Source organism: Bombyx mandarina, chromosome 24 (assembly GCF_030267445.1).
Source record: "Bombyx mandarina strain Sakado chromosome 24, ASM3026744v2".
Taxonomy (NCBI): domain Eukaryota; kingdom Metazoa; phylum Arthropoda; class Insecta; order Lepidoptera; family Bombycidae; genus Bombyx; species Bombyx mandarina.
Genome location: NC_143230.1, coordinates 9,742,961 through 9,758,457, shown reverse-complemented (window position 1 = coordinate 9,758,457; position 15,497 = coordinate 9,742,961). Strand labels below are relative to the sequence as shown.

The window sequence follows — 15,497 nt, the reverse complement described above, 5'->3', positions numbered from 1 at the left end:
GCCGTACCGCGGAGACTGACGTCGTTGGTCGTCGACTATCGCCTCGACGACCCGTCGGTCGGGCGTCCTCGGGGTGGCGCCGCGTGTCTGGTTGTAGTGTTGACCGCGGGAACCCCCCTACTCTGACCGGGTTTTGACCCCGGACGGAGATCGGACGCCGGGTGTAAGAGTGCAGGGGAGTCGTTTAGTGGGTGGGCCCTAAATTCCTTGGGCCCGCGGTCTGCTCTCAACACCTGCAGATCGTTGAGTCTCACATACCCCGCGCGCCCCCTAGGCGCGGGGACCTCGTAGGAGGTTCGGCCCTCGGCCCGGAAAAAAAAAAAAAAAAAAGGGTGGCGCATTTACGTTGTAAATGTCTATGGGTTCCAGTAACCACTTAACACCAGGTGGGCTGTGAGCTCGTCCACCCATCTAAGCAATAAAAAAATAAAATATATTTATATTAATGAAATATGAATATGCTTATAATTTAATATGAATTAAATTCAACTTTATATAACTTAATAATTCAACTTTATCAGTTTCAACAATCAGATTTAATACAATCAATACTTAATTTTAATTTATGGATTATTAAGAATAATAAAATTATGAACCTTTTCAAAGGACATAGTGTGACACCCATGATACAAAAATATTCAACTTGTATGCTACATTGCTTGTCATTTACATCTGCAGCAAAGTAATGCAATTATAAATAAACCGACGCGCGGGGTCGTTGCCCTCGGGCGTACATCAGCTGGCTTCATAAAGGACAAGTATTTATTAGCACTAGTGGTCCCACAGTAATCGAACTTCGACTATAATTAATTGAAATCATAAGTTTGAACATTATTATGGTTCTATTGTCAAAAACTATTATATTTCTATAGTCACCGTTTTCGCCAAGAAAGATAAACAATATTGACTTTAAGCAATAATAAAAGTTTGACAATAAACAAAGACTATGTGTGTGTGAGTCAAATACATGGTAGTATGTGTAATGTTTTCTGTATTGATTTAATATATTTTTAATATATCATATCATAATTTAAAAAAAAAATTAGCATTCTGCACTTCTTCTCTATATTCTCTGTAAGTGTGGAAAAATTCATACTCCGTCCACGCATTTTTCGTAAAAAGGGGTACAAAGTTTTTGCTTCACATATTAATATATAGATTATCAGTTTTGTTGCTTTCAAGGAACAAGTTCCAATCTCTATCACGGATCACACAGTTCATATCTCTCTATGCACTCTATCAACCAGCCTATTGGCAGCGCTTTAAGATGCTGCATATTGTACATTGGCTGGTACGTGTCTTTAAAAATAATATAATGCGAACAAATATATAGTTTTCCATCTTTTTTAGCATGATATGGCACCAATTTCTCTTGGTCCGGTATGGATTCCGGGTTGGGTACTCTCCTGAGCACTATACCGCCTGCATCAGTAATCAGCTTGCTTATAGTCGCTTTGGTCAGCACCAGGTGCTTGGATATTTCGTATTTCATATTGAAATTGTGTAAATAGAAGTGGCAGCCATCAAACACTCCCGGTAGTTGCTTGTATTTGTTGTAGCGAGCTGTTTTAGGGCCTGTAACAAATTTCAAATTATAGTTTGATGAAGATAATATGAAGATGATGTGAAACTAAATAAGGTTCATGTCCTTTATGATTAGAAGCGGTTAGGGAAGTAGCTTGATACATACAATGATTGATTAAATTGATTGATTGATTCTCTCAGAGAAACAGAAATTTTCATCCATGAGTACAGCCAAGGAATATAGGGTTGTTAAATTATAAATTTAATATTAACAGACAAGGTGGTACACATTAAGATAGCTCTTCAATGTATGATGCTGAAAATTGGTATGCAGAGATATCATGCAGTGTCTTTATTTAAACTCAGTCTTGAGTGGGTGCCTATATTTTGATTTTTTTTTTTCATATTATTCTATGCTATTACAGCGTAACCTTAACTAGTAGGTGAGCTCACGGGGCTCAAACCTGACGACGTTGCTAACACGAACTCTAGCAAGAGCCGTGCTTCGCAGAATTTACCACCGATCGGAAACGCGACCCACTGAGAAGATCCGGCGAGAAACTCAGTGGGCTGGGTCTGAGGGTTAATTTACTCGTCGAGTCCTTCATCGCAAGCGACGGGTTCGACGAGAACGATGAACGGTGCTTGAGGTACCTAAAAGCACCGTTAGTGGATCGGGAGGATCCGAAATGACGTGTTTGGGGCGACGTCGACTGCTTTCCATTCTGTCCGCAAGATCGGGAATGGATATTTTGACTTCTTATTGTATTGTATAGAGGCAAAAAATATTATTCAGCACTTAGCACTATATACACACTGTTTTACTGAATATTGTTTAAATATGGCATATATTTAAAAAAAAATTGGCACTGAAATATTTAACTGGTTGTGAGACATCTTCTGAGTCCGCTTCGTAGGTACCAGCAACCTGCCTATTTCTACCACGAAGCAGTAATGCAGTTCGGTTTGAAGGGTGGCGTAGCGATTGTATAGTAAAAACTGAGACCCAGAACTCATGTTTCAGGGTGAGTGGCGGTAGTTACATTGTAGATGTTTATGGTCTCCAGTTACCACTTAATACCAGATAGGCTGTGAGCGTGTCCACTCATCTGAACTTTTTTTTTATTTGGTTTCAAAATTCTTATTTTTAAACAAAGTTAACAGTTAAAATCTCACCATTGTAGGATGCTGTACCCACTCCAGTAACCTCAAATTGTTCAAACTGCTCCAAACTATCTTCTGTAGATTTCAGGACCCAATCTGACGTTAATATCCATATGGAATTCACGATCCCCTGCAGTACATCCATTGTCGACATACATATACCGTTCTCGGCATCAACAATCAAATGCGTTACTTTTTTTGTAAATTTGACTTCAATATGCAAATTGCTGTGTTGTTTACATAGCAATTTTAGTTTTGATATAACTGACTTCTGCTGAGATACACAATAGACTCTTATATCATCAAAATCTAACTCCGAGTGCAAGATCGACATGTGAGTCACATTAACGGACTGTGTTTGAATCAAACTTTCTGATGCCTTCTTTAATATTATTTTCAAGTCATCTGTAGCTAACTGCAGTGGGGTTTCCCCTTTAGAATTCCTACAGTTTATGTCTGCTCCATGTTTGACGAGTTCTTCAATGATTTCTCGGTGCCCATATCTGACTGCTTCGTGCAATGGTGTCTCATTATTGAGCCCCGGCACGTCAATCAAAGTGTTATATTGGAGTAAAAGAGTGACTAAGTCGAGTCGTCCATTTTGAACAACTTCATGTAAAGGCGTCCAACCGGCATTGTCTTTAGTGTTCGTATTGACGCCCTGGTTTAATAGTTCGGTGATTTTGTCAACTTTACCTAACCTGCAGGCGATGTGTAGTGGCGTTTCACCTTTATTATTGCGTTTTTCACTGGACTTGCTGAATTTACTGCTGGCTATTGAAATATCATGGCTTCGGAGCTTTGCCTGAGGTTTTCGGACGTCTGTTAACGTGGTTTTACTGTTAGATTCGATTTTATCTTGTTTTGTCGTAGACGTTTCTTTAGATCTAAAACAACTGAATATCTCGTCTAATTTATTCGCAGAGTTTATGCATACGGCAAGACGTTCGTCGGTGAAGGTTTTGCAACCTTCCAAATTCGTCCCGCAAGTCGGACAAGCGTCCAAGCCCTCGAAGTGACTAGCGCATATCAAATGAAAACATTTACTCAAAGTCACTGGATTTTTACAGAGTTCTGAACAGACGCCGCAAGTGTAATCTTCTTTGACTGCGTCCAATGCTTTTAAGAAGTTATTTAAGTCTTTAGAAGACATTTTTCTGTCACAATCGTTAAAGTTTAATTAATAGTTCAAAACTTTGTTAGCGCCAAATTAAAAAAAAATTGCCACTAACATTGTTTCTTTTCATTCATCAAAACTTTGACACTGACAGTTATAGTGAAATTGTTACAAAGTCAAATGGGTACTTTTCGGCCGGAATGAGTGAAGTGTGTTACTTGTTTTATATTATTTATGAAATAAATATTTCTTCAAGTCAACAGCAACATAACTTTAGTTTGCTTCAATAGGTGTCAAATAAATTACATACGATGGTGGCTTTAGTATTTTTATCAAAATATAAGATCAGGCTACATTAGGTACCTTCGTGATTCTTGTATTGGAAAAAATTACAATTGGTCAGTGGTCACTTCAGTAATTAAAATTGATACAAAAATGTCATTAAGATAGAAAACAGGTAAAATTTTGTGTTAGTACGATTAATGCCATCTGTTGTCTAATAACGAAAACTTATATCGAAACAACTGGAACCTCTTGAATGTTTTAAAGCATTTTCCAGTGTTTGGGGTGTGTAGAGAATGTACTAAATGACCCCAAAAATGCTCTTGACATAGAGACTAGTAGTCTAGAACATTTCTTGAATATTCTTGAATGTTCTGGAAAATTGTACATAGTTGAAACAACTATAAAAAAACGTTGCTTAAAGACTACAAAAGGGGAGTTATATTCGAAGCGAGCGACGTAATAATTATCTTATTATGAATTGCTACTGAATTATTTAACTATTAAGATAGAATTATGACAGTCAAGTCTACTTTGATTTAACTGGACTGATAGACTGGTACCTTAACGTGTTACGTAACGCGGCGCTTTCCCTTTCCATAAGAAGTTATCACTTCAATATCACTTTTTATTCGTTTTTCTGTATTTTCATAATACTGACTCGTAACAACATTATTCTGAATAATTATAATATTAATTATTAAATTTTGTATCCATCTAAATATATCATCTGTATTAAGTACAGATATTTAAGTATCCACACGTTTATACTTTATAAACTGATAACACTATTTGCAATCGATGTATCTAACGAATGTTCTTTGCAAAAATAATAACTAATAACGTAGGCAAACATTGCAGCTCCATACAAATTTAAGTTAACTTTTACAAACAGTTAACAGAAATAGGAAGGAAGGAAGGAAGAAGGAAGAATGCTGCTCGAAGTCGGATCGACGCATTTGAGATGTGGTGCTGGAGGAAAATGCTGCGGATTCCCTGGACGGCGCATCGGACAAACGCATCAATCCTCGAAGAACTAGGCGTCTCCTCAAGACTCTACACCATTTGCTTACGTAGGATTTTAGAGTTTTTCGGCCACGTTGCGAGGAAAAAGGGCGACAATCTCGAAAGACTTCTCATCACCGGCAAAGTGGAAGGAAAGAGGCCTAGGGGGCGTAGTCCCATGCGCTGGTCCGATCAGATTGAGACGACTTTGGAATCCAGCATCAATGTCGCTATCCACTGCGCGGAGAACAGGAGTAAATGGAGGAACATAGTCCTAACAAAAGTGCTCCGTAAAGGTCACGACCCTCAGCACTGAGGAATATGACGCACGGAGGAGGAAAAGAAATAGGCGGGGTGATGATATCTACCCATGCGTGCGGGCTCACAGCACGCCATACCACCAGTAAAGAGCGTCTTTGGAAAACCAATGGGACCTTTACCACATCTTCCAGGTTAACAGGAAAAATCAATGAAAAACCATTCTCATAGAACTTTTTTTTAATGCCCTTCTAAGTTCAAAAAAGGTTTACTTAAATATAGTTTTATTTTTATTATAATATTATCTTAAAATCACAAAAACGACTAGACTTATTAATAAAAACAAAGAAGGTGTCATATTGACGCCGTAAGCGCAAACAAAATCGGTCATCTTCGAGATCTCCCGCTCAAAATTCAATGGTATTTTATCATATGGATGCGTTGCCAACATGGCGTCCGTGGCCAACGTTTTCGTGTTATTGTGGAATATAACGTCCATCTCGTGATTGAAGGCGCCGTACATTGAGAACATCGGGTTGTGGAATGGGGGATGTTTGCCGAACAGTTGGTCCAGTTTCGTCATTACGTTCACGATCTCGTGCCTTCGGCTGTCAGTTGCGTTATTGGCGGCGAACACGTGGCCAACGTTGGACCAACTTATGAAGCAGTACATTTGGTTCTCGTCCGGACACAGCGGTCTGATTTTGGAAGCGTCCATACTTGGCATTCCTATAAACGAAAATATTTATATTAGTCCTAATATTGGATTGCAGAGGGGGAAGAGGTCGACCGAAGAAGCCATGGATGCAGGGACGTCTTAAACTAGGCTGGGGCCCTTGGGCACACAAGAATTTGGGGCCCTCTTGGAAAGTAAAAAAAAAGCGAATTATAATAAAAATTTTTTACTGAGTATGACCATTTATCATAAGTAATCAAATACAGTATGATATAATAGATTACCGGTGGCGTAGCGACCTTCGCTCTAGGGGGGAAGGGCGCCCCGGCGAAGGAGTAGTTCGAGCGCGGAGGCTCCAATCTCGGCGGTCCGTGCTGGAGGCGTGGTCTCGCCGCTTGGCGGACCCGTCGGCCGGCCTCCGTACCGTCGAGGCGGTCCGTCCGGTCCTCGCGGACTGGGTGGGCCGTGACCGCGGATGCCTCACCTTCCGGCTGACGCAAATGCTTACCGGCCACGGATGTTTCGGCCGGTACTTGCATAAGATAGCCGGAAGGGAACCGACGGCGCAGTGCCACCACTGCGCGGACCGCGACGAGGAAGACACAGCGGAACACACGCTGGCGCGTTGCTCTGGATTCGACGAGCAACGCGCCGCCCTCGTCGCGGTCATAGGAGAGGACCTCTCGCTGCCGCGCGTCGTGGCTACGATGCTCGGCAGCGACGCGTCCTGGAAGGCGATGCTCGACTTCTGCGAGTCCACCATATCGCAGAAGGAGGCGGCGGAGCGAGAGAGGGAGAGCTCTTCCCTTTCCGCACCGATCCGTCGCCGTCGAGCCGGGGGCCGGAGGCGGGAATACGCCCGTACGTCCCGGCCCCTGTAGGTGGCGGCCTCCCCCCGGTGAAGGTCAAGGGGCGACCTGAGGGGGTGAGGCCGCGCGGCGCGCTACCAGCACTCTAGCGCGCTGCCGTGGAGTGAATAGAGCGACCGGTCGACGGTGTATCGCGTCCCGACCCGGCAGGCTGGTTCTGGTCCAGCGGGGTATTCCGGGACACCAGCGGCACCGTCTGGGCGGCCCGACGGGCTGCCGTACCGAGACGGCCGACGTTTCAGAGCCTTCGATTCGCCTCGAAGGCTCCGTCGGCTGGGCGTCCTTGGGGTGAGCCGCGCCGTCTGGTTGTAGTGTTGACCGCGGTAGCCCCCCTACCTCATCCGGGTTCTGATCTCGGAGGGGATCGGACGTCGGGTGTAAGAGTGCAGGGGAGTCGTTTAGTGGGTGGGTCCTAAAATCCTTGGGCCCGCGGTCTGCTCACAACACCATGCAGATCGTTGAGTCTCACATACCCCGCGCGCCCCTTTTGCGCGGGGACCTCGTAGGAGGTTCGGCCCACTACCCGAAAAAAAAAAAAAAAAAAAAAAAAAAAAAAAAAAAAAAAAAAAAAAAAAAAAAAAAAAAAAAAAAAAAAAAAAAAAAAAAAAAAAAAAAGGGGCTCTGGTCAACCGTGAGCACTCATGATCATCCGATATTCTAATAAATCCAGCGTGCCATTTAGATCATAACGCAGCGCCATCTATTAGAACAACCTGAACACTGAAACGTGTCACTCAACTAACCCACACCGCCATCTGTTGGAGAATTGCGGAACTCACAGATTATCGTAACCATTTGACATAAGTAATCAATAAAAAAATATAGCGACTATTAATTGATATGAAAACGATTATATCTCGATTTGGACACAGCCAGCAAAAGATTTGGATCGCTTCATAATTCGTCGCGAACAAACAACGCGAGACGACTTTTTATATACATTACTAGCGACCTGCCCTCGCTTCGCTTCGGACACATTAAATTTTATTATTGATAGGCGAGTCCCGCCATGTTGCGCGCGGTACGACAATAACTGCGGGTGACGCCGCGGGGCAAAGCTAGTTTAAAAAAAACCGAAGTTACTCCTTATATCATCAGCTACCTATCAGTGAAATTCCCATCAAAATCAGTCCAGCCGTTCCAGAGATTAGCCGGAACAAACAGACAGACAGACAGACAAAAATTGTAAAAAATGATATTTTGGTGTATACATGTGCCGTATTTTTTTTTTTTTTTTATTGCTTAGATGTGTGGACGAGCTCACAGCCCACCTGATGTTAAGTGGTTACTGGAGCCCATAGACATCCACAACGTAAATGCGCCACCCACCTTGAGATACAAGTTCTAAGGTCTCAAGTATAGTAACGACGGCTGCCCCACCCTTCAAACCGAAACGCATTACTGCTTCACGGCAGAAATAGGCAGGGTGGTGGTACCCACCCGCGCGGACTCACAAGAGGTCCTACCACCAGTAATTACGCAAATTATAATTTTGCGGGTTTCATTTTTATTACACGATGTTATTCCTTCACCGTGGAAGTCAATCGTGAACATTTGTTGAGTACGTATTTCATTTGAAAAATTGGTACCCGCCTGCGGGATTCGAACACCGGTGCATCGATCAACACGAATGCACCGGACGTCTTATCCGTTAGGCCACGACGACTACTACCGTATACTACCGTATATATTCATATGCATGTAGTAAAAAGAGGCTATTTCAATATTACAAACAGACACTCCAATTTTATTTATATGTATAGATAGAGTTAATAATAATAGACAAACCTTTGAACAAATTAAAACTATTAATACTGACGAAAGCAACATCGGTTTTGCCTTCAGCGAGGTAGCGGAGGGGATCCATCTCCCCTTCTTCGTAGCAATCCTTTAATTTGCCACCGGGATTCTCATCCCCGACACCCGGAGCGCAGATCTCCTCGAAATACTCTTCGACGAGATCGCTGCAGGTGATCTTTTGATGTTCAATAATGTAGCGCAGCACGGAATGCCAGGCGGCGCCGTCGTGCCGAGGGAACGCCGCCTTCTTACCGCGCAAGTCCACCATACTGCTTATTTCTGAATCCTTTCTGACGTAAGCCACAACTGTGCTCGTTTTCTCGACGATAGGTGTCGCTTCGTGCAGAACCGGGGCTATAGACAAATCTCTGTGAATCAGAAAATACAGACAACACAAATAAGAGATTGGTAAATGTGCTCCTGGTAGAGAGTCATATGAATACCAGCTCGGGTATATAGCTCGGTAGATATCGATTGTCAATTTCTGTTGCTATGCAGTAACGCGTTACGGTTTGAAGGGCAGGGCAGCCGTTGTACTGTCAAAACTGAGACCTTAGAACTAGGGTCTCAAGATGGGCGTCGGTATTGACAGGTTAATGTACGTGGGCTCCGATGACCACTCAACACCAAGTGGGCAATGACCTCGCCCATCTTACCATTAAAATATTACATGACAATCGACTGTACCATGTATCGTAAGAGCTAAGATTTTCAGACCAATCACATTACAATAACTTTGGTGACAAATATCAATGTATAGTTTAAATAAATTTAAATCCTATAGAAATTGGTCGTAGCGATGATGCGTAAATACCTATATTACTCATCATCCTAACGATACACTCGCAACTATAAAGCGGTACAGATTAGTCGGTCTAGATTGGACCCTTTGTGTTCTCAAAACTATTGCACATCTGACTTCAAGTTTAACTTAAAAATGGAAAATCAATGGACTGAATAATGGTTCCCAGAGGCTTAAGAATCGTTCTAGTTCAAGAGCAATGAGAAATAATTTATCCTTCGCGACAATCTGACTTTGTTGCTATGTAATTATAATTCCATCCTGAGATAGAACCAAAATTTTATTAAAGTGCCATTTCTGCTGTATATAATTTGCTCAGTGTCTAATTTTAAATGAAAACAATATTTCGTATTTTCACGTTCAAATTCATGAGATGCTTGTATTTATAGAACATACCTTTTCCCTTTGACAAGCCAGTCGCTGTTCCCAACTGTGACGTCAGACTCCCCAGTGCTGACCGACTTCATACACTCTTGCATGTCTTTTCTAACTATGCACTGAAGAGGAGGGGCTATGCCGTAGACAGCTCCGGCTTCGCTAAGCCACTCGCATTTCGCCTTCGCCAGAAATGATGTAGTGCATAGAGTAATGAACCTATCGGAATATCGTCAATGTATATTTTAGATTACTTCTTATTTTCGTCTTTATTATTAAAAATATTCATTCAATGCTACTTTTATTAGGCTTTTTACAGAGTCAATTAATTATTATAAGCTTCATACCTATTACTATTAAGAAAACACTAAATAAGTAACTAATCTTCTGATCTCGAAATTTGTTAATAACCCGACGTCATATCAAGTTGTACGATATAGTGTATTTCACTAAAGCGGTTTATTCCAATAATAATTTTAATTGAACTGTTGTATTTTATATTAATTGAACTTGTAGCTAAAAGCTAACAATAGTAATCGTCTGAATGACTGCTTATATCACCAGACGTAAATTCAATGGGTTAAGTATTTTGGAAAACTAGCTACATATTAAACAGTTATTTAATTATATTCTTGTGTACCTGGGAGGATCACATCCGGTTTGACTATACGCCTCTCTAAAGCCCTTGGCTCTGGCCAAATAATCCAAAGGAACTTTAGGAGGTTGAAGCTTCTCGGGCTGAGCTTGGTGGATTTCCATCAGAGCGGCCAGGGCCCCGCGCCAATGCTGGTCCACCGTGATGCTGGTGTTCGTTAAGATTTTGTCTAAGTTTGCTACTGCTTCTGCGGCCTTCCTACAATTATGTATTGTTAATTTTCCATATGAATGGAGGATAAATGAAGATACTTTCATTAGCTTCGATGTAGAGACAATTAATAAAAGCGACTGATGTGTTGACGTATTCAATTTTTGTTGTACGGAAAATCATAACGAAATTTTATTATTTATATTATAAATTTAGATTATTATGAAATTATATACCATAATAATATTTTGTTGTTGTTATAATAACCGTGGATTCTTAAAGATTTTATACTATAAAGGCATCGTGACATCTCTTGATAAGAAATGAACATTAACCATGTCACATCTGTGATAAGTGTTGTAGTTAATTAAAAATATTTAGTATTTTAATGGCTTAGTATGTAGTCGAGAAGACTTTCCATCGAATAAGGAATAATCAATTTTAGTAAAAAAAAAACCAATGACAAATCTTTAAATTTAGAGTAGATGGCTCGCTGGAGTCACGCTCTGACTGACTATGTAATTAATTTCAACGCATCTAATAAAAGTAGAGGATACTGATTGTAAATATTAAAGAGAAAAAAAATTTAGTAAAATACTTACTTTTTAGCGACAATTACTGGCCAAGGTCTGTGCAGCCAGACGCAAGGCTCAGGGTTGTTATTGAGGTCCTGCCAGGTACCGTCTCGGCAGAGATACGCGAACTGATCAGCTGCAGAACTGGGTGGGTTTGTCGAGGGTGTGAGCTGCAATAATACATATGTATCACCATACATAAAAGCTTAAATTCAGGCTTAGAGAGATCACCTGACAGTCCCAAATGTTGTTGTTCGCAACTTATATTTATGTAAGCTTATCTTTAATATATGTCATTAATGCGATTCAGGCATCCGTCTTCTACGATAGCTATCGCTACCAAGAGCTATTCGCGACAGCTCTTAGAAGATTATAACTTTTGTGGTATGGAACACCCTTCAATAGCTTTAAAAGTCTAAAGTCCTCACGTCTCAAATGACATTCATATTTTGAGGTCTACGGTTTTTTATGATTGACATGATTTTTTTTTATTGCTTAGATGGGTGGACGATCTCACAGCCTACCTAGTGTTAAGTAGTTACTGGAGCCCATAGACATCTACAACGTAAATGCGCCACCCAACTTGACATATAAGTTCTAAGGTCTCAGTATAGTTACAACGGCTGTCCCACCCTTCAAACTGAAATGCATTACTGCTTCACGGCAGAAATAGGCAGAGTGGTGGTGGTACCTACCCGTGCGGACGCACAAGAGGTCCTACCACCAGTATGATGATATGATTACTGGTGGCTCGAAGGCCTTTCCAGTTTCAACAGGGCAGGTGGGCGAAAAACATCAGCAGGCGGGGTAATATCTACGAATTTCGATAGTCACTTAAGGCTTAAACGCATAATATGAGTACCCGCAAAACTTCCGCAGCGACTTCGAAAACCCCGAAATATTTAACTCACCGCAAAATACGAGTTAACATCGTCCAGTTCCGCCCAAGTGACGTCACCAGCTCCATTCCCGAGGCACGCGAGAGCACCGCTGTTCCCCCAGTACACGTCCGAAGCGCTACACTTGGATGGGTTACCGCAGGCGGCGCACATTGACGAATATTTATGTTCTGAAAACATTCACCGGCATTATAGTCCGGCCATCGAAAGAATGCGTCTTTGGCGGTTCCTGGTCGGAAAGACGAAATAGAAAAAAAAGTTTTGTTGCCTTTGTATCGGTTGATTATAATATGCGAACTGTTAATAGTTCTGACAAAATATACGCTGCTATTCCGCCTGAGATAGAAGTTTTATCATCTAATTCTAACACAGATGGAAATTTATGATTGTATTTCTAATTTTATGCAAAATAGACTTTCGTCGATTGCTTAGCTACGAATTCTCAAGTTCTTTGGCCACATCTCCTGAAAGGAAGATTTGATGGAGAGACTTGTCATACAGGACCGTGTAGAAGGCGGAGGACCTCGAGGTTGATACCCCATGCGCTGTATTAATATCATCACCAGCACTATGAAAGCCTGCGAACTGCGAACAACTGAAGAGATTAAAGCAAGAAGTAGAGAGAAAGCGGCCGGAATTGGTCAACAGAAGGGATGTGAGTTTTCATCATGATAACGCTAGACCTCACACAACTTTAGCAACTCAGCAAAAATTAAGAGAGCTTGGCTCTCCCAGCCAATGTTAATGCTTCCGCCGTATAGTCTTAAGTCAAAGAGTCCAGTATGTTTTTTTTTATTGCCCTTGTAGGCAGACGAGCATACGGCCCACCTGATGGTGAGTGGTTACCGTCGCCCATGGACTTCAGCAATGCCAGGGGCAGAGCCAAGCCGCTGCCTACCATATGCTCGCAATGCCAACAGCTGCCTCCAATGGAGAAGCATCGCTCGAAGTGCGACTGCCTTGGAAACTAGCGGCGACGATGAGATGCAACCCTGTCCATCAACAGCTACGACTACTCTGCCAAGAGTATCCGACTGTGAAGAAGACTCTAGTCACGCGCTACATACCTATGTGATACTTGACGATATTTCAACTAAGCTCGAGACCATGATGTTTTTTTAAGGGATTTTATGACCTGGTAACTAAGACCTTTAAGTCATGTCTTATTTTAATTTATATTCTTATTTTTATGAAAAATTATAATATGGAGTGAAATAAAATGAAATGAAATGAAGTTGATTAATTTGAGACATTAATCAACTGGGATGAAATGAAATGGGATGAAATATAATATCAGTAAAATGGTCGTCATTTACTAAGATTTTTTCAGTGGACTTTTTGGAGGATCCCGGGAAGTTACGTCCAGCGGCTTTGTTTCATTTTCCCACATTTGTGCACTTTCACAGATATTAAACAGTTAATAAACCACCGTTATTACACATTTAAACCCGAAGAAACACTACATAGACAAAATAAAACAAATCACACAACTTCACTACTCGCGTTCCCGCCAAAAAGTCAGACCATGATGAAGATGACCGTTATGGGTGGTTTTGTTACTTACTAAGTTCAGCGTCTCTGGCGCTGTCCGGTAGCCACGCCCCCGCCTTGCAGGCCTTCCCGAAGTATTCGGACAACGACTTCACTCTGTTCTCGGTCAGCGACAGGTCCGGGTCGCAGGATCTCTCCAATACTAGAGATTCTAAATACTGTAAAAGATCAATCGCAATCGCAATCAGTCGATTTGAAATGACTAGTGGTCCCGCAGTAGTCGAAATTCGACTATAATTAATTGGAATTGTAAGTTTGTACACTATTATGATTGTATTTTATACTTCTATAATCACAAATTTCGCCAAGGCTACTCTATAAAAAATATTAACAAAGACAAACAATATTTAATCTATTCTCAATTTGACAATATACGTCAAGAACAAAAATTTGACAATAAATATTATGCATGCGTGTGTGTGTCAAATACATGGTAGTGTGTGTAATGTTTTCTTTATTGAGTTAATGTATCTTTTATGCATTATTTTATAAAAATATTAGCATTGTGCACTTCTTATCTATATTCTCTATAAGTGTGGAAATTTTCATACTCCTCCGTTAGCGCAATTTTCGTAAAAAGGGATACAAAGTTTTTGCTTATCGTATTATTTATTATATAGATACTGATAAATGTATTTATCGAATGTTTGGTTTGAGCGACATTTTTACAATTTCACAGGAGAGTCGTTTAAAATATGGAAAAAATATCATAACGAAAAAAAATCTTCAGCTATTAGAATGGAGTAAACTTAATTGAAGTTAAATAAAAAACATCGAACTGCTAATACTGCTAATACCATTTTTTTTACTTTTTATTGCTTATATGTGTGGACGAGCTCACAGTTAGTTACAACAACTGCTCCGCCCTTCTAACCGAAACGCATTACTGCTTCACGGCAGAAATAGGCAGGGTCATGGTACCTTACTGTGCGGACTCACAAGGGGTCCTACCACCAGTAATTACGCAAATTATAGTTTTGCGGGTTTGATTTTTATTACACGATGCTATTCCTTCACCGTGGAAGTCAATCGTAAAAACCTTCTCCGCCCGGATTATCACACCTGGAGAATCGACCGCTTGGGCGAGAGTGGAAGGGAGTCGTTTTGTGGGTAAAACTCTAAATTCTACTGCCGCGGTCTACTGCCAAAATAACCGCACGGAAACCTCGAAGGAAGTTCGCCCCCCGGTCCAAAAAAAAAGTCTGTTACCCCGGACAGTGTGTCGCTCAGGGGCCGGATGTCATCGACCCCGACTCCCGGGTGGCACAGCGTTGTATTCCGGAGCACCGCGTGCACCGACGTGGAACTGTCCGGCAGGATCTTTCTGTTCACTACCGCAACGACGCTGCGTTCGAAGGGTCCTGAAACAAATGAGTTAAGCTTCGGTTTTCGAAGTGAAACTTCTTTAGGCGCGTCGAGAATTAAATTTAGCTCGTGTTATATTCGTTACGGCTAGAGAGAAAAGATACAATTTAGGTAGAGCGAGAGTGAGAGACATGGGTACTCAGCAAAAAGGATGAGAACCGTCTACTTGTGTTCGAGCGTAAGATCCTAAGACGGATATTCGGTGCTGTTCAGGAAAACGAGATATTGAGGACGCGCTATAACCACGAGTTGTATGATATTTACAAATATCCTAATATCATAACAACTATAAAAATTGGACGCCTACGATGGGCAGGACATATGGTTCGAATGGAGAATACCAGAATGCCAAGACAACTGCTCTATGGCAAACCAGAGAGCCGCAGAAGTTGTGGCAGACCCAAACTCCAATGGTTGGATGGCGTGGAGC

General features: G+C 41.5%; 2 protein-coding genes across 2 annotated transcripts in view; both read right to left on the bottom strand.

Moving 5' to 3' along the window:
- Positions 1–513: 513 nt before the first annotated feature.
- LOC114243459 (uncharacterized) lies at positions 514–3,967 on the bottom strand. Its single transcript, XM_028174965.2, has 2 exons — positions 2,701–3,967; positions 514–1,575 (listed from the first exon to the last, which is right to left on the bottom strand). Exons 1-2 carry the CDS (start codon positions 3,839–3,841, stop codon positions 1,202–1,204), a joined length of 1,515 nt encoding a protein of 504 aa, XP_028030766.2. The 5' UTR covers positions 3,842–3,967; the 3' UTR covers positions 514–1,201.
- Positions 3,968–5,572: 1,605 nt separating this feature from the next.
- The window catches only part of LOC114243529 (transferrin), a 28,941-nt gene continuing 19,016 nt past the window's right edge, over positions 5,573–15,497 (bottom strand). The window contains exons 4-11 of the mRNA XM_028175046.2: positions 14,912–15,063; positions 13,716–13,860; positions 12,164–12,321; positions 11,280–11,422; positions 10,513–10,725; positions 9,894–10,091; positions 8,684–9,063; positions 5,573–6,079 (exon numbers count right to left, since the gene is read on the bottom strand). Coding sequence (XP_028030847.2) covers positions 5,652–6,079; positions 8,684–9,063; positions 9,894–10,091; positions 10,513–10,725; positions 11,280–11,422; positions 12,164–12,321; positions 13,716–13,860; positions 14,912–15,063 — 1,817 coding nt within the window. The 3' untranslated portion in view covers positions 5,573–5,651. The remainder of the gene's footprint in view (positions 6,080–8,683; positions 9,064–9,893; positions 10,092–10,512; positions 10,726–11,279; positions 11,423–12,163; positions 12,322–13,715; positions 13,861–14,911; positions 15,064–15,497) is intronic.

Coding starts and splice junctions, on each gene's coding strand:
- LOC114243459 (XM_028174965.2), bottom strand. CDS start 3,841: ATGTCTTCTAAAGACTTAAATAACTTCTTAAAAGCATTGGACGCAGTC. Junction 1,576..2,700: donor GGGTACAGCATCCTACAATG/GTGAGATTTTAA, acceptor AATTTGTTACAG/GCCCTAAAACAGCTCGCTAC.